This window comes from Eptesicus fuscus, chromosome 19 (assembly GCF_027574615.1).
Source record: "Eptesicus fuscus isolate TK198812 chromosome 19, DD_ASM_mEF_20220401, whole genome shotgun sequence".
Taxonomy (NCBI): domain Eukaryota; kingdom Metazoa; phylum Chordata; class Mammalia; order Chiroptera; family Vespertilionidae; genus Eptesicus; species Eptesicus fuscus.
Window position 1 is genome coordinate 11,642,501 of NC_072491.1, and position 19,875 is coordinate 11,662,375.

The following is a 19,875-nucleotide window of genomic DNA, read 5'->3' on the forward strand; positions in this document are numbered from 1 at the left end:
CTAGTGGGCGGGGCCAGCTGGCCAACCACCCGAGGCCCCTCCCCCTGGCCAGCTCCGCCCCCAATCGCCCCCCTCACCCCGAATGGGGGCCGGGCGGGCCGGCCAATGATCAGGGTGGGCCAGCTGACCCACCCGTGCATGAATTTGTGCACCAGGCCTCTAGTTAGACTATAAGCTCAATAAAACAAAACTTTTTATTTCTGCATCCTCAGCACCTGGGATAGTCTTAACACATAGTAGGTGCTCAGAGATATCTGCTGAAAGAATGAATAAATGCATTGCTGTGTGCAGCCAAAGCTTCCCAGTCATAGTAATAATTGGCTCACTGAAAGTCATAAAATTACAGCAACTCATCTATTCCTATTCTGAAAATCAGTACCTAAAATGACTTTACAGAGGGCTAGAATGGCTGTGGCTAACAATAAGGTAGTCATATTTTTTCAAGCCTAAAAGGGAGCATCTAGGATCTTCCCTCCAAAATTTAGGAATAAAATTACCTGATTTGATATATGAAAGGGACTCTGGAATATAGATCACATTGCCATTATTGCTGATAATAAAAAGTAAGCAATAATGTCTAAAATCATACTGCTACTCTTCTAAGTTTTCCACTAAAATATTCAATTCCAGTCTATGAAGCTGGATATAAAACTTTCCTTATGTATAAACAAAAAACAAGCTGAATCTCATACTACTATGCACCTGAGTATCTGTTATCTAAGAGATCTTGGGATACTTTATAAACATCAATCAATGCTGTGCAAAGAAAGCTAAGAAGGACTAGGCAATTAGATACTGTGAAAAAATGAAGGCAATCAGAAGAAATACAGCCCATGGTGGCAGTGACACAAGCTAAGCAGGAGGTATGGATAATCTGGGTAAGTGCCATGGAAAAATAAATATCATGATTGGACTTGAGGCAAATGGAAACAGTTCAAATTGGCTTCATACAGTACTCTGTGGAACATATGATGTCCATATGTCCATTACCAACAAACTAAAACATGGAAAATAACAAAAGCCAATGCTGTGATGGCTATAAGAACACACCCAATGCCAGTCTCTACCACACCACAGCAGCACAGCTTACTACAGCTGCCAGGTAAGTTGGCTAAGAAGTCAGAAGCAATAAGAAAAGAAGAGGGGAAAGGCCTAACTAGAAACGGTTCTCTTTCCCTACATAAAAAAAAGCTGGGATCTACACTAGAAAGCAGAATGTGACCACAATAAAGGCTGAAATGTAAAGCACTTTTTTTTTTAAGTTTCCAAAACTATAAAGTACTTTAGAATTAAGGAGGTCAGCATTTTATCTAAAAGTACAAATGATTTAATATCCAAAGAACTAAATTCCGTAAGAAGAGAAGAATAGAATGGACTAACATCCAAGTTTTAGAAACTGCAAACGTGACCTTTCATGTTTGAAATATATAATAGAGAACAAAAACAAACTGACCATCTTTTGGGAAACCTGGGAACCCATTATACTTTACATCAAGTCTACAAATTTTCTTTCCATATTCTCTAGTTCCCAAAATGATTTCATAGTTGATATAAAAGCAGCGCTTAGGCAAAGGTCATGAAGGACCAATTTACAAGCAAAGCCAAAACTATAAAAAACCTACAAAAACCAATATTATCATCTTAGAATCTATCTGGTGGCCCTGATCTTTTCAAGCAATCAAAACCAGATATTCCCAGTCAGGTGAAGTGCATAAATATAACTTCAGCTCTAATCCAGAAATATATTGGTTGTCACTCACTGAAACTATATAATAATAAAACCCAGCAGTTAAAAATACATAACTATTTTATAGTAAATATCAATGTCATTCCTGTTTCAACCTGACTTCCCATTCAACCCCTAAACCCCCAAACTTGAAACTAAGTACAATTTCTTGAGTAGCTGGAGTGTGGTTAAGGAAAGGAAGCTATGCTTGTTTGTATGGAATCTGCCATTTCCTCCCTGCCAAAACACTTGTTTAAAAAGTCATGTAATATTTCTATTAAATTGTAAATGCAGCCGACAAGGAAATGGCCTACTGGCAGTGTATTACCTTTGTGGCAGTGCCAACAGGCCTACAGCAAAATAGTGCACATGATAATTTCAACATGCATTCCCAAATAACAAAATTGTGCTCTACATAAATACCACAGAACCTGAGCAAGATCCAGAAAAAGCAATGGGAAAATTTGACCAAGCTTTCATGCTTGCCTATATCAATTGTATGTCATAACTAAAGCAAAATAGAAAAGCATCTACATATGTCCAAGAAGCTTGTGAAGTTAGATCATATAACCCTGGGAAAACTATTGCAACTTAAATCTGTGTATTTCTTGTTAACCACTGTAACAACTCACTAATAAAAATTAAGAAAAACTGTGGGTATCAAATGAACCAAAATGTACTAACTATGTACAATTCCTTAAAGACCATAATGCAACTTATTAACAGGAACATATGTTCAGTATAAGCCACAATTGTTATGTTAAATTACTTCTCCCTTTGATATCATTCATTTGATTACAGAATTTAAGAGATTCACAAACCTTCCAATTACAATGGTGACCTTCAGTATGTAAGTCACTTACTGCAATGCTTACAGTCACCTCTGATCATTTATCCCTTACCTTTCATTACATAGCACAAATACATGTAATTAGGCTATTTAAATGATCACAGATGTAATAAAGATGGTTCTATTTATGTAAACGTTTATTAAAAACTAAGTTAACATAATCAAATCATTAATCTGTGATTAATATAGTCCTCTAAGACAGCTACAGAATTCTATTCTGCAAGAATTTAACTAATATTCATATATTTTAAAGTCAGCCTTATCAATCTTCATTTTTTTAAATGTCTCTCCAGCAATAATTTCAAAAGTCAAATTTGCTGTAGATAGCATTTTCTACAAAAATTTTAAATTTTTAAATGTTATACTAGTACACTTGAAATTACAGTCAATAACTGCCTTCAGATACCTCCCAACCTCCCAACACACACACTGTAGATATTTGTCTTCTAAAATAAATGCCAGCTAAGGTCTCTAGCCTAAACAGTTTCTATGGCTGGTTTAAAAACAAAACAAAACTTAACTAAGATCAATATAGTAAGCCTATACAACTGCTTTTAAAATGTAAGTCTTCAACAAGACTTAACAATTATATCCCACTAGTGTCCCAGTGCACGGATTCATGCACAGTGAAAGGAAATTAATTAGAAGGTGGCCAGTGGGGCGGGACTGGGTGAGATGGGCTGGACATGCCCTGGAGCCAACCTCCCGCAGTCCCTCCCCAGCCAGCCACACCTGGGGCTGCACCGAAGCTCGAAGGGCGTCTGTGGAGTGAGCAGGGTCCCTCCGACAGGTGGGGTCCCTTGGCCTGGCCTGTGGGATCTGGCCGAAACTGACTCTCTGACATCCCCTGAGGGGTCCTGGAATGTGAAAGGGCAGTTCTTGGGTGACACACCCCAGAATCAAGCTCCCTCCTCTCTGGTTCTGGGGTGCATCACCCGAGAACCGCCACTGCCAAGCCACTGCAGCTCAGCAGTTCCTGCGTTGAGCATCTGCCCCCTGGTGGTCAGTGTATGTCATAGCTACTGGTCAGATGGTTAGATGGTTGCTTAGCCTTTTATATATATAGACTAGAGGCCCAATGCACGAAGATTCATGCAAGAATGGGCTTTCCTTCCTCTGGCGGCCGGCAACGCCTTCGCTCCACCTGGAGCTGTCTTTTCGCTCCGGCCCAGAGCCGCCTTTCAGCCTTCCCACGCTGCCCAGAAACCTGGAGCAGCTGGGGCGGTGCAGAACGCCTGCGTCGTCACCCCACCCCCAGCCACTTGGTGCCTGTGCATGCAAATTAACCTGCCATCTTTGTTGGGTTAATTTGCATACTCACTCCTGATTGGCTGGTAGGCATTGTGAAGGTATGGTCAATTTGCATCTTACTCTTTTATTATTGTAGATTAGCAAACCAAAGCTACTGTCCAGAAGGCAACACTATACGGTGCTCACACTAGTCTTTCTGATCTCCTTCAACAAGGGAACAGGATCTAAAGTACAAAAAAAAAAAATGTATGTGAATTATATCAATTTAAAATTTAAAAGACAGGCCTTTCAAGTTGTATTTGGTTAGTATTTACTTATTTTCATTTCTTAGTTTATTTCACTAACTCTTAATCTGTTATAAATACAAAATTTATTATTGTAAGAAAGAAGAATGTAAGCTTGCCAGATTTCAATATTAACAGCCGAGAAGTATCTTTGAGATAAGAAAGGGAATCGAGCACATATTGAACAGAAATATTTATTGGATGCTCTTATGTATAAGTCACTCTGCTAGGTTCAATTAGACACACAAAGTTGAAATGAAACACACTTGTATTTAAAACTTAGATTTAGTAAGGGAAATAAGACTACATAATAACTAAGATAATACACAGTAAGTTTAAAAGTGCCATAAGAAAGTCAAAGAAAAGGTGATGTGAGAATTCAGATTTTTTTAAATCAGTAGAATGAGGAACTTTAGACAGTAACTAGCAGACCTAAAACTATCCTTTCCAGAAGTAAAAGAATATTTAAGGGGAGGGGAATCATAGACGCCATATACATACATATTTAATCTGTTCCCAGATTAAAACACAGAACAGTGATGTGCTGTGATCAAGTACACAGTAAATAAAACCTTATCCTAAATATGCAACATAATAAACTTTCTTGAGGGTCATTGATTTTGAGAGTCACAGTTTTCAATCTTTTGGGTCAAAAAACCCTTGTTTCAAGGAGTCCCTATTTTTATTTGATAAAAATTCTGAACTCTAGTACCAGAAAAATCCACAACTGCACCAACACTAACATTTAAATGCAATTTCTGGGGGTCCGCTAACTCTGAATTCTTCGCCGCAGAGAGAGCTCATGCTACTCTCCTTTGAATCACGTTTCCAACACTGGGCCGGTCCATAGTGGAAATGAAGGAGAAAGCATCTGTGTATCAGTCTGACCTGAGGTTAGAAAAGTCAGTCCACGTGTATCTCTGTCCTCATGGGTTCATTGTTTCCATATTTTTTTAATAAAGGCTGAAGAAGTCATCTCAGCAGCCACAAGAAGGGCTTAAAAGCTGTCAGCAACCTCCCTTGGCTGGCAATAGACTCCTTTGGGTACTGTGTAAAGTCCCAATATCTCCAACTCTACTGGGTCCCCTAAAACAACGTCAGATGATGTTAAAGCAACTGATCCTTTCCATACCCAAGAGCTCCTTAAGTGACGACAGCAAATATTATTAACTAGGAACTCTCTGCAAGAACTTGAACTAAATTATTGTCACTATGTGAGATTTGAAAAGCAACTTAATAAGGCTACTTAATATATCTATATAGCTACCATTTTATATTTATTGCTCATTTACGTAACTCGCAGAAATGGACATATGAAAATGCTTTAAAACTAATTCATAGGTAACAAAATTGTTTCAGGACTTGAAGTAAGACTTCTAAAGCCTGATTCAGTGATTTTTTTTTTCTCTATAATGCAAGTTACAAACTAATACTGATCATGAAATCAATTGAACAGATTTGAACCACCTATATTTTTTAATGAAACAGAATAAAAAGAGAGACAATGAAACATGACTGATAGAACAGAAATCAAGGTAGATTACATAGTAAAGATAATACTGTTTTATGTATTATGTACCAGTTGTGTGTGCACACACAAAAATGGGTCAAGTGTGAAATATATTCATACTGTGAATCATAGTCAAAAGAGCCTGAAATGAAATGCCACCTTATAATCATTAATAAATCAACTTAAATGGCCTCCTTTAAATGCTCCCACGCAAATACAGAGAAATATTGTCTCTGTCAGCATCCCACATTAAAATCTTAAAAAGATGTATTTTAGTGTAATTCTTTCTCAATGATTCTTACTGTAAGCAATATAGTACTTAATAAAAATGTCTCCAAAACTACAATTTATATTCATGTAATTTGTATGTCAGTAGGAAAATGATGATTGTTTCCTCAATGGTTACCAAACTAATCACGTTTACAAAGCACTTGGCAACATCAATAGTAAGGTTTGAATATAAATTAGCAGTGGGAATTTATCTTCCCTGTGAAACCCTCCGGGGTAACCTCAGCACGCTCAACCAAGAGAAGCTGAGATCTATTCATTCTGTTCTCCTCCTTGTTCATCTCTTCAAAAATAATAATTCCAACTGGACAGAAATATGTTGAAACTGTCTCTGTAATAAACCTTAATCCCCAATTTAGGGGTTGGAATGCTTAGTACTCCCACATGTATTAGGACCGCAGGGCAGAAAAACTCTAACTTTCAAATAGAGTGAAAAACCATATGTCCTGAAAGTAGTACTGAAATTCTCCAATGATCCAATTTGCCCTACTCCTTTAGATCCGTGGCTATTTCTGATCTGGAAGTGTGGTTAGTAGAATCAGGTTATCACCTAAAAGAATCCAGCAGAAAAATGTAGGAAATATACAGGGACGCAAAAAGGCAATATGAAAATACAGGAAAGCTGAGGTGGGAAGGGGGGTGTGTAAGCATTCATGTCCACGTGCTGCCAGTGAGGGGAACAAAGGAAGTAGAGGCAGGAACGAGAAGAAGAGAAAAAAAGGAAGACGAGGATACATTCAAGGGAGAAAAACAAGTGATATATGAAATGACAAAGTAATAAAATTCTCACCTATCGCCATAGGATCCTATGTAATCTGTAACATACGTACATATAATTGAATAAAAGTTATAACGGTGTATGTATGGTCTTATATTCCAAATAACAGAATGTATATCTACCCCTATAAAGCCACAGAATTCTAACATTAGAATTCTAGTTTTCACTGGACTCAAAAGTTCCAAGAGAACAGGAAACATGTCTCTTCTGCTTACCACTACATCCTCAAAGTCCAACTGGTGCATGATAAATGTGCACTAAATATTTGTAGAAAGAAACAAAGGAGAGAGGAACAGGAGTAAAAGAATACAGAAAGAAAATTTCAGGGTACTTGTCTTCAAAAACCAAACATCCATAGTTAAACGACATTTTCTTTCTCTGATGTGAATTAACCAGTGCAGAACAGCAGAGACAACCCAACTGATCCAGAGTTTGACTTCCCTGCCTCCACATTAAAATATGCATTTTTCCCATTTTTAACATTAATACTAAATCAATAATATTTTAATATTAATGACTAAATTTTGTGTGAGTGATAACAGTTATATCCTACCATAAAAATGTACACAATACATGGCACATAAGGTTCAAGAGTGTTAGTCTCATTACTAAGGTGTCATTAAAATTATTTTTTTAAATACTATCCAAAGAATTTAAAATGCTGATTTACAACTATTAAATATTTATACAAGTTCAGAACACATTTATTGCATAAAACAAAGTAACATATGGGTGGGCAAAAGAAGGTTTATAGTTGTTTGTATGGAATAATATATAATACAAGAATAGGTTTACTCACAACTGTAAACCTGCTTTTGCCCACCCCTTAGTATATAATTAACTACAAATGAGTAATCCTACTTGTAGACCTGCAAGTTATAAACAGAGAGTGAAAACTATCTGACCCAAAGGCCTCCCAAAGGACTGACTACCAAGGAAGAATTTACAAGGGTACTTAGTATTAGAACTGGAGTGCTTAGGTTTGATGGAGGGATACAGTGATAGATATTTAGAAAAAGGATGCTATTCACTCATTTCCTGATTTTTTTAAATAATTATATTTCCTAAAGGGTTGAGGAACCTGCTCTCCACAGAAGTTTGTGGTTAACTGAATTCAAAATTAAATTTTTTAAATATTTTATTTATTTAACTTACTAAAATTAATTTGGTGACTTCATATTTAACTTTTAAAAATAAACTGGGTTTTAATAAAATTTGTTTCAGTTAACATTTTGAGCAGATAGATTTACTTCCATTTGCCATTACTCATTAATCTTAATCTAACAGCTGGGAAAAAAATTTATAAGCACATTTTCAGTCCTCTGTTTAGAAAGTTTTACATATTTTAGTGTGTACTTCATCGGTGTCCTTCACTACACAGATAATTATTACTATCTACCACAATAAAGACTTGATTTGCATAAACTACAAATGTTTCTTTTAAAGAAAAAGTTCTATCAAAACCAAAAAATTTAGTTCATCCCTTTCCATCAAACAAATCCAATGTTTTTAATAGCTCTTTTTATTAGGAAATTCCTCCTTGAATATTGATACTCTAAATATCTCTTATTCTCTCTCAGGAATGATTAAAGTACCAATATTTAATAAAATGACATACTAAAGGCACGTAAAATAAATTACTTCAGCCTTAACACCTTCAAAAGACCCATTCTCAATTAACCGCCAAGTTCCAATTTAATATAATTACTTTCCTTTTCTAATTTAGCACCTTCTTTGAGTTTTCACATCCCTCTGGCTATGACACTCGAAATATATGTCTTTCAAAAGCTTAACCAGTAAAAAGCACAATGTTAACTAGTGACTATTCAGGCAGTGGCAATTCCCTCTAACTATCCTATTCTAGAGGAAGATGCACTTCCTCTTGTCCCTAATTCTTGCTGGCCTAAGCAAGCAAGGTTCTCAAGCAGGCCTGGAGAATGGACGTACTCAAGGGGTGGTATGTCTGAAAAAATTACTAGGAAACCAACTCCTAGTTCATTCAGTCTTGGGAGACAGCATCACTGTTCTGGAGTTGTTCCTATTTATATGCATCTAGAGGGCAGGCATAACAGAAAGAGGTATATCCTGGTGAGAATGGCCAAAGGTAATTCAGATAGACTAGTTAGGATCCTTACTCCAATCAGGCAATATCAACAGTAGCTGGACACCCCACCCCAACCCCAGGATGTGGAGGCGAGGGAAGCTGGCCCCCAACATCCTAACTTAGCCTCCTGTTCTAGATAGCCATCTCTGTGCAGTAAATTGTATGATACCCTTTAGTTATATTAAAAGAACTAGCTTTCTTTACCTCCATCAGTTGTAGTGGTCTTTCCGTCAATCACCTCTTCATTCTATTGTGACAACTTTGTCGACTACTGGTTAACTCATAAGCCTATATTGCTACCAAAAAGTAAGTGGGGAACAAAACACACAAAAATTAAATCTGTCTATATTTCCTGCCCCTCTGGAACAAACTCAGAAGGCTCATATTTTAAATTAATAATTATAATGATGACATAATATGGTTGGTAGATTTCTTATTTTTGCTGGCCACTCCTCCATTTGCATACAGATGTGGTATACAGTTGACCCTTGAACAGCACAGGTTTCAACTGCATGTGGATTTTCCTCAATATGTGAAATGTATTTCTTCTTCCTTATGATTTTTTCATAACATTTTCTTTTCTCTAGCTTACTTTATTAAGATACAGTATAAAAAAAGATACAGTATAAAAACTATAACATACAAAATATGTTAATAAACTATTTATTTATATGTGTTAATCAACAATAGCCTATTAGTAGATAAGTTTAGAAAGAATCACAAATTTTCATTTACTCGGGGGGTCGGCACATCTAAGCCCCACATTGTTCCAGGGTCAACTGCAAACACAGAAGATATTTCTTTGGTATCTAGGCAAGAACATAGACTAGCTTGAGCTCATATCTCAGTGCTGCCACTTGCAAGTTGTGTCATCTTAACAAATAACATAATCCTTTAAATATCCATTTCATCCAACCCACTCATTAAAATATTTATTTTACTGAGCTGTTTAAGAAGAAATTTTAATTTAAAAAGAAAAGTTCAATATTTCACTCATTGATCAGAGTTTTATATCCTACCAGCTTTCTCGTACCTGAACTACAACTTTATCCGCTCTCTGACCTCACTGAAAAGACTGATACTCTGAATTAATTGGTTTGGGGTAGGACTCAGGCACCAGAAATTTTTCAAAGCTCCCCAGGGAACTGCTATGCAGCAAAAGTGAAGAACGTTGTCTAGCTCCTTGATCCCTGCATTTCCTTATACTCTCTCCTCTCTTTCCAGACTATACCCCATTGGTAACCCTCAACTATCCTCTGAACAGTATTCTTAAATGCACTGTAGCCCCATCCTTCTAAGACACTCATTCATTATAACCCAAACCTGGGATCAAGGCCATAATGCACTCCATTCCATGGCTGAGCATTCCTAGAGGCAAGCCAAGATTGATAACACTACAACCTCCACTTTCCATCTTTAGCTGGGACTTCAACATCTTGTTTCTCTCTTGGACAGTTTTCTTTTACCTTCCCATCCCACCCCCCTTCACCCCCACCAAACTATTCAAACCTTGATGAAGCAGTAAATATTGTTAAATTTACTGATATCTTTTTAATATTCTTTGTGACAAAATGGGAAATACACATAATGCACATGTGCTCTACGCAGAACAATGCTTATCTCAAGGAAAAGCACTTGTGTGACTGAACAGCAAGCTTCACGAGCTGTAACTAGTTTTTCAAGGAACACCAATTTTACTTGAAAAACTAACTGACAGAAAAACCACAGCTATTCAAACTTGGTTATTTGACAAGACATTTTCTCAAAAATGAACCAAGTCAATCTATCATTTCAAGAAAAACTGTAGTATTTGTTTACAATGATAAAAATCTGAGCTTTCAAGTGAAGATTCAACTTTTGGAAAACTTCTATCTGCAACATGATCTGGATAGTTTCCCAAGACTTGCAGTTCATGCTCTAATTTGTAAGGTAGTTCACAAACATGAGGTAAGTTAAATAATGATAATTTACATAGCAACTTAAAACCATATGGTTTTTAGAAATGCATAAGGCAACACTTGATAAAATAGCCAAAGAACTGTAGAGTCAAGAGTTGCCTATACACAAATTATAAGGGACAAAAGAAATCAACTTAGATAGTAACTATCAAGGAAGAATCTACTAGAAGTAAAAACTGAGGTGGGACTTAAAAAATGGGTAGAACTTCAATTGGTAGAAAAAAGTGAGGAAGGCATCCTAGAAAGTATGATTAAAAGATAGATTAGATAGATAGAATTTAAAGAGATATAATACCTTCAAATATATTCTTACTATTTCATATTGTTAAATCAAACTGTCAAGTGATATTTTAAGATCTTGGAAAGTAGCGCCATATATTACAATTCTTTGCTATCTGCTCGAGAGACTATTTGAATGGGAAAATAAAATTTACACAAGGAGGAAGCAGACAGTAATAGTCTAAGTCCTGGGACAAGTCCCAGCTCTGGCCCTTAGCTAGGTTGCCTTGGATAATTACGTTTACCTCACAAAGCCAAACTCAAATACACCTAGTTGGAGAATCACCCTAAAATCATTCTAACTAAAAGTACCAAAGATAAATAATATAAGATAATCAGATAAGGAATGAGAATCTGTGTTACCGATATTATGCTGACCTTGTACATATTTTTCAAGTTATTATTCAACAAATTCATGTTGTTTTTATTTTTCATTTTAACAAAGGAATTCATAAGCAGAAGAGGATAATACATATTTTACACCACTGTATTACTCAAAAAACTCTCTGTAAAGTGGCAAGCAAACTTATTAATATTTTTAGGCATAATGCGCTGTGCCTTTATTATTGAAATTCAATCCATAACAACATTGCAACATCAGAAATAATTACAATTTATTCTCCAGATATTCTAAAATACTGCATTATTTTTCCTCCCAACTATTTACTTCACACATTTCTCCAGTCACCCGGATACCATCTTCTCTCTTTATACACACACACACACACACACACACACACACACACACACACACTCTCTCTCTCTCCCTTTCTTTCCCTTTGCCCTTCATTCTAATATCTCTTCTTCTTGAGGTGACTACAGCCACTAGAGGGCAATAAGTTTACAAAGATAAATATATTGATCTATAATAAATTGAGATTCACATACTAATAAATGTAAAAACTGTATTATCACAAACCCTAAAGCACAGGCAATTAGGCTTGAATATGCAAGGTATGTACTTCAAATTCAAAAATTATCCTGGAAAAGGTGTTCATAGAGCATATAACATTCAATAAAAGAGACAGTACATTTCCTCACTAAGCACTAACTAAAGAAATAAGATTAATTTGCTAACAAGTACACGGCGATATTAGAAATCAGAATTCTAAAAATACTGTATTAGCCTCAGACAAGAGCAGAAAAGGGGGAGAAACAAACACACAAGACAGGCAGCCCTGGCCGGGAGGCTCAGCTGTTTGGAGCGGCATCCCATGATTCTGGTTGGGGCACGTATGGGAGGCAATGTTTCTCTCCCCCCCACCCTCTGGATAAATAAACATATTCTACGGTGAGGATTTAAAAACAACAACAAATAAACAAAAACACAAAAAGGCAGAATTTGTAGGGTGAGTAGAAAAGAAAGAACTGATTTCTTCCAATGCCTCCACTGCAACATGGAGAAAACAATGAATTAAAGAATGCAGTGAACTTACCAACGCTTTCTTCTATTGAAAAGCCAGGGAAATTTTACAGGTATATCTTGTGGGGAGGGAAACAGTATTGTAGAGAGCATACATAGCTTTCACTTCTTTTCTCACAATTAAGGATTTAGAGGGAGGAAGTTAACTGTCACTATTCTTTGACAGATAATTTTACCATTTCTGTACAGAACCTAAATTCAGATGGACGTATTTTACTTTATATTTACTTACACTGACATTACAACACTGCAATGCTTACAACATTGACATTTTTAGAAAAACCATCATTTTCTTACCCTCATTGGATGAATGTCAGCATAAGGCGGTTTTCCTTCAGCCATCTCTATAGAAGTAATGCCAAGAGACCAGATGTCAGCCACACAGTTGTAGCCTATTTCTTGAATTACCTCAGGAGCCATCCAAAATGGAGTTCCTATCACAGTATTGCGTTTTGCCATTGTGTCCTGTAAAACATTACACAGTCATAAATACTAGTACAAAAATACTGAGGAATCTGTTTGCCAGCATACTCTTAAAATATGTATGTGAAAACCTCAATACTACAGATTACAGATGAAATTGACTATTTTCCTAAAATTTCAGCTAGTTATAACATGACATATTTAAGAATTTTGAATTCTAAAATGAGTCCACAAGTAACTTATCTCCACTATCGTCATTAAGGACAGTACTATAACGAGGGAAGTTACACAAATTAACCCATGTAGCTTTCCTCTTTGAACACTTAAGCATTTCAATGACTACATATATTTTTGTATTTACTCAATGTTTCTTAAGTTGTAAATAAAACTAATAAAAAATACTCTAATTATGGCTCCTTCTACCCAAGAACAATGAACTTATACATTTCTTTCCATACCCCCAAAAAGTTATTAAAGTTTAGACACAATTAAACCGACACATAAGCCAAAAGCATTTCCAAAATTATTACACTTACTGTTAACTGACCAGCCACACCAAAATCAGCCAATTTTGCATGTCCTTCTGTATTGAGAAGAATATTTCCAGCTTTTATATCTCTGTGTATTTTTCTCATAAAGTGTAAATATTCTAGTCCTTTCAAAGTAGATTTAAGAATAGTTGCAATTTCATCTTCTGTTAACTGGAAAGAAATATTTAAAAAAACTGATTGAAATACCATGTTAGATAAACTCTTACAAGAGAGCAGGGTAATAAGCACTCCTTTCTGATGACCATCCAAACTCCAGGAAAAGGCTACAAGTAAAAATCTGAGAACCTCTTCTGGTTCTTTGATAATCTTTGTCACTCTAATTACACACTTTACTAATGAAAGAAAATTTCATCATTAAATTTCTCCTTTCTTTAAAATTATAAATGTCATTTCTAAAGCATATAACATCCCCAAAATCAACAGGACCCTAAGATACCAGTTTCTTCCACATCTTCTAACAATGAGGTAGCAATACTGCAGCTATCTGTCCTGAAAAAGAAAATTCAGACACTCTTCCCTCTGATGCATCCTATTCTTTCTTTTTTAAAATAGGGTGCTTTTTAATAAATTAATGTTGATTTTTAGAGAGAGAAGAAGGGAACGTGCCCTGACCAGGAATTGAACAGCAACATTTCCTTGCAAGGAAAGACCACACCCAACCAACTGAGCCACACCCACCAGGGCACAAACCCATTCCTGATGAAAACAAAAACCAACAGTTTTACATAAAGCAGAGGAAAGGTGAAGGGTGGATTGCCAAGAGACTCCTGCATGAAGCACCAAAAACACTCCTCCTGCTTCTAGCCAGGGCATTCCTCACACACCCACACCATGGATTTCTGACCCTAATAATGAGAACTGAAAAAATGAACACGTCAGAGACAGACTAGGAAAATGGAAACACAAACTTGAATAGACATTTCTCCAAAAATATACCAGTGGCCACACATGAAAAGATAGATGTTAAACATCATCATCATTTGCCATTAAGAAATGCATATCAAAACTCCAACAAGGTACCACTTCATGCCCACAAGGATGGCTATAATAAAAAAAATAAAATAGAAAGCTGTGTTAGTAAGCATGTGAAGAAATTAGAACTCTCATACATTGCTGGTGGGAATGCAATATGGTACAGCACTATGGAAAACAATATTTAGTTAGTCAAAACATTGAAAAGAAAAGTTAAACATAGAATTACCATATGACCCAGCAATTCTATTTCTAGTTATACACTCAAAAAAATGGAAAACTGGTACTCAAACATAAATGTTCATAGCAGTACTCTTCACAATGGCCAAAAGGTTAGTAACAATTGAAATGTCTATCAACAGATGAATGAATAAACAAATTATAATATATACATACGGTGTATTATTCAGTCATAAAAAATGAAGGAAGTACTGACATGTGCTACACTGTGAATTGACCTCAAAAACATTATGCTAAGTGAAAGAAGCCAGATATAAAAGGGCATGTATTGTATGATTCCATTTACATGAAATATTCAGAATGGGCAAGTCCACAGGAAAAAGAGCAGAGTGGTGGTTGCCAGAGGCTGGAGAAATGGGAAGCAACTGCTTAAAGGATGAAAATATTTTAGAACTAAATAGAGGTGGTGATTACACAACATTGTCAATGCACTAATACACCTGAATTGTTCACTTTTAAAAGGTTAATTTTATGTTGTGTTAATTTCACCTCGATTTTTTAAAGCCCTGACCATATTAAAATCCTTAAGCAAATTGGAAGATGGCTTATATTTGCATATGACATCAATATATCAATATCAATATCATAACTATATTATACATGTCTATATGTACGCAATACTTTTGAATAATGTGTTAGCTTTGTATATATGTGCTTTCTTCATAAAAAAAAAAGTAACAAACAACCTGGACCTCCTTCTGTTAACTCCTGAAGTGTCAACTCGCCCTCTCCCTTTTCAAATTAAAACACCTTACGATAATTCCAAGCCATCTCTTAATCATACACTCCTCAGTGATAATCTAAAAATCTTACTTGATAGATAACTGGTTCAGAATGCCAGTTACTCATTCAATAAATATTTACCAAGCACCATCTACATGCCAGAAATTACAGCAGTTGCTAGGGATAAGGTAGTGAACAAAACAAGAAGTGTCCTTGCTCTCATGGAGCTTACTAGGGGAAGGGATAATTTGATGATAATTTGATAGAAAAGAGTGTAATACAAGCTTCCATTCAAGATGGCCGGAACCACATCAAAATTACAATAAAACTAAGAAGTATCATTCAGAACTGCCTGAAGTCTATCTAAACAGAAGTCCTACAACTGAGGACATAAAGAGCCACATCAAGACTGGTAGGAGGGGCACAGGTGCAGAACGGGCTGGTCCCACATTCACATGTGGCTGTTAAAATTCGGGAGAGGTATCTCAGCTGCGGAGGTGTCCTATGAGGAGAGAAGATTCCCAGTCCCACACCAGGCCCCCCATCCCAGGGTTCCAGTGGCAGGAAGAGAAGGTCCCATAACTTCTGGCTGTGGAAACCAGCAGAGATTGTGGCTGAGTGAGACAGAGGGTGCTGGAGTTACAGGAGTGCCTCTTACAGAGGTCACTTAATATTCTGCCCTAATCAAAAAATGATGCACCATCCAGTCATTCATACTAATACATGGATATGTCTTAATTGAAAATTATTTGTGCGATAGTAGTATTTTAACAATCCACTTGAATATTAAGGCTCAAATCTGGTATCTGTACTTTAAGACTTTTAACTTCAATTATTAAATGAAAGGTTTCTATCCCTCAATAAAATAATTTAAACAACAATAACCAAATGAAGAAATATTTTCTACAACACAAATATAACAAGTTAAATTTTTATATTACTTTACAACTATAAAGGGTATTTTATGTGACTCACAACTCAATTAAGTAAACAGAAACACTGTCATCCCTTTTTACAGATGAGGAAACAATTTAGAGAAATTAAGTGGTCTATCAAATGTCACACTACTGTTAAGTGACAAAGCTCACGTTTTCTGACTCTACAATCTATACGTCTATTTGCCAGATGTCACAAACATAAATGTATGAACTGGTCTCAATATAAGAAAATAGGGAGTTGTCCAAGAGTGATATTCAAAATAGTTGGCAATCAGTAAAGGCAATGTCTAATGAGAACAGTAGCCAGCCATAATACTAATCAATCAGAACAGCCACCATTGGTCAAAAACAGTAATAATGGATACCAGCCATAAACAAGCAGTAAAACAATATCAGGCAGGGTGCTTATTTCATCTCAGCATTCAAATTTACATTATTTTAAACTGTGTGCCAGTCAAACAAAACAAGTATAACCGGTTAATGAACTCTGCAAGTAAGAAGACTCACCTGGCCCAAAAAATAACCTTAACTGAGGACATTATAGGTGGCTTTCTGAGTATTTTATTGAAAACACATATTTAATCCCACTAAAATAAACACAGATCAGTGATTGAAATATTGTAAAAATATTTAAATAAAAGTAGAAGAAAATCAAAGTATCAAATCAGTAGGTAGGAAGAATAGTTTACAACTTAAAAAGCAAACAAAGAATTATGAGGATTTATAAGCTTTATCTATATAAAAACTATAAGCTTAGATCACAGAAAAGTATTCAGAGCAAATATAGTAAGATATTTAATGTATAGAATTAGTTAGACTATAAAGAGTTCACATAAATCTTCAGAAAAATAATCAAATCCCAACAAGTAAACAGGCAAAAAATGAACACACAATTCACCAAACTAAAAATAGAGCTGGGTAATATACATGGAAAACATTAAACTGCACTAATTATCAAAGAAAAGCAAATTAAAACAATGAGGGATCAATTATAAAATTATCCCATATGGGTCACAATGTTGCTGAGTATTAACAGCACATGTGGCAGACAGGAAGAGTATAAGCCATGTGTAAAAATGACCTAAGAATGCAGAATTATTTTCAAAAAGCTCTAGATAACATTCATTCACTGAAAGAAGCATTTATTGAGCACCTGATGTACATTCAATTAAAAAAATCTCTAGTAAACTAGTATGAACCACAGGTGAGAGCAATTAATTTGGAAAGGAAAAAGGAGTGGCATTAAAATTGGGCTTTGAATTAAAAAAAAGTAGTTCACTGTCCAGAAAAAGGAAAAACTACCAATAGAGTAATTCAAATAATTAACTGAAGAGTACAAATATAATAGTTAGGAATTGTACTCAGAAATCAAGTAAGGACCATTTTCTTTAAAGTAAGAAAAATGATTAAAATGATGGGCCAAATTTCAGCCTTCTTAGTGCCAAAATGCAGGTAAATCTTATCAGATTTGGAGAAATAAATGTTTACCTGGTCTCTCTGAAATATCAATAGTTTTAAATGAACTTTGTATAAAAGCAATATCTATATCAACATTTAAGCCACCCTACAAGTATTTTGTATGACAAATGGAGAAGAATGAGAAAGGAAGGAGATAGGAATTTGTATTGGACAGGACACAGTAGGCCTTGATCTAGATGTTTACTTCTTTTGTTTTAAAGAAGGGAGGAAGGGAGCGAAGTTTGTGTAGTCAGTTGACCATCATTTTCCTAAATATCGTTTTATTTCTCAAACCACCTTTAAATGTTTTTAAAAATTCACTTACATATAAACACAGCCAGTTATCAAAAGTGGCTTGATTTCTATTTCACAATAGAAAGAACTGCTTATAACCAATAGTATATAAAATTTAAAGGGGTATCTTTTTCATTTCTATAATTAAGACTTTTCATCACTTCAGATAGACCCATATCCAACCATATCAAAATGGTCAAGTTTATACTGAAAACATTTAGGGGAGAAAGAAAAAAAAAAAAACACATAGGAAAGAGGTTCTGCCTTTTTATAGAAGGAGGCAATGTAAGTTTTCAGTTCTTAAGATGAAAAACTAGATCCATTCTCAACCCACAGCTAACTCTTCTTTTAATGATATCTATCAAGAATCCTTTCCAATGAAAACTTTTAACAAAGTATTTCATTTGTGTATTTAATTAGGTTGTCTTCAATACATTACAGGTTTCACTTCTTTCACTGTGCAAATAGGGTAATGTCATTTTAAAATCATTTGAATCACATTTTATAGTCTTAACAAAATAAATAAATAAGTAAAAGAGGGTGGGAAAGAGATAATAAACCATGAATGAAACACTCAGTAATCAGGGATAAAAATGAGACTTTATAGCTGAGCTAATATATTAAAAGACGGAAGTCTACATCTGGTTCCAATACTGGTATGAATTCACTGGCAAATTTAAAAAGAATCTCATTGTACAAAAACAAAAAGATGGTTTTGATAGGCTTTAGTCCTCTGGTTACTTTTGTCTCTAGAGTCATATGATTAGTATAATAATATGATACATTTAATATGTCTCTGTGTATATGGTTTTGATAAAAATGGACCCACCAACTTGTCTCAAGGGCACATGCACAAGCTATTTTAAAATACACATACTGCCCTAATGTTCTTGTCAGTAAAAACAAATTGATGTTTTTTAAGTTCATACAAAATTAAAAACTTTCACTTTCTAAAAATGAATATTTGACAATCTTAGCTAAACTTAGCTTTTGACATTATTTCTGCATATAAAGTAATGCATTAATTCTATGCATAGTATCTATTATATATTAAAGAAACAAAAAAACTGAGGCATATTTCACCTTTTCAAGTGCCAGAGAAGACAGACAGAGAACTATGGATATTTCATTATAAAATTTAAGTTTCAACTTTCACAGTGACTTTTCATAAAGTCTTGAAAACCATTTAATAAAAATTCACTAATACAATCTTTACACAGTCTTTTAAGGCCTAGATAAGATCTTGCCTCTTTCAAGAAATCAACCTGTATATTCCCCGAGTCAGGATTTACCTATCAGTGATGCTAATGATAACATCAACAACAGCTTAGATTTACTGAGTTTTTACTGTATCAGCCACATTACAGGTATCATTTCATTTAACACCTGAACACAACCGTGGGAAGTAGGCAGTAACAAGAATTTACGAAGAGCTTGTACACTGCCCTGGCCTTCGTGGTGCTCAGAATTTAGTAGGAAGAGAAGGGCACAGGAACAAAACATTACAATACTAAGTGATACCTGCAACAACAGGACTAGCTATAGGACACCCCAGGACAGCAGTTCCTAAAGCTGATTATGCACCAGAACTAGTATTCTTAAAATGAAGTTCAAGCCATCTAATGTAACCTCAGGCCTTGAATGATGCAGTTCCTGCTAGCCTTGATGATCTCACCACCCAATTCTCCCCCACTCTAGGAAGCCTTCACAGAGGAGGTGACTTTTGAGCTGACTCTTGAAGAATGAACAAAGTTTATCAGGTGACTAAACAGGAAAGAAAATACTAGGAATGTGTAAAGGCAATGGGCATAAAAATGTATGAAAT

The 19,875-nt window shown here is 35.4% G+C and overlaps 1 protein-coding gene across 5 annotated transcripts in view; it reads right to left on the reverse strand.

Moving 5' to 3' along the window:
• Positions 1 to 19,875, reverse strand: part of STK3 (serine/threonine kinase 3) — a 228,832-nt gene that overhangs the window by 153,490 nt on the left and 55,467 nt on the right. For all 5 annotated transcript variants that reach the window (XM_054708206.1, XM_054708205.1, XM_008148510.3 and 2 more), the window contains 2 exons: positions 13,411 to 13,575; positions 12,749 to 12,916 (listed from right to left, as the gene is read on the reverse strand). In XM_054708206.1, the coding sequence (XP_054564181.1) occupies positions 12,749 to 12,916; positions 13,411 to 13,575 (333 nt within the window). The remainder of the gene's footprint in view (positions 1 to 12,748; positions 12,917 to 13,410; positions 13,576 to 19,875) is intronic.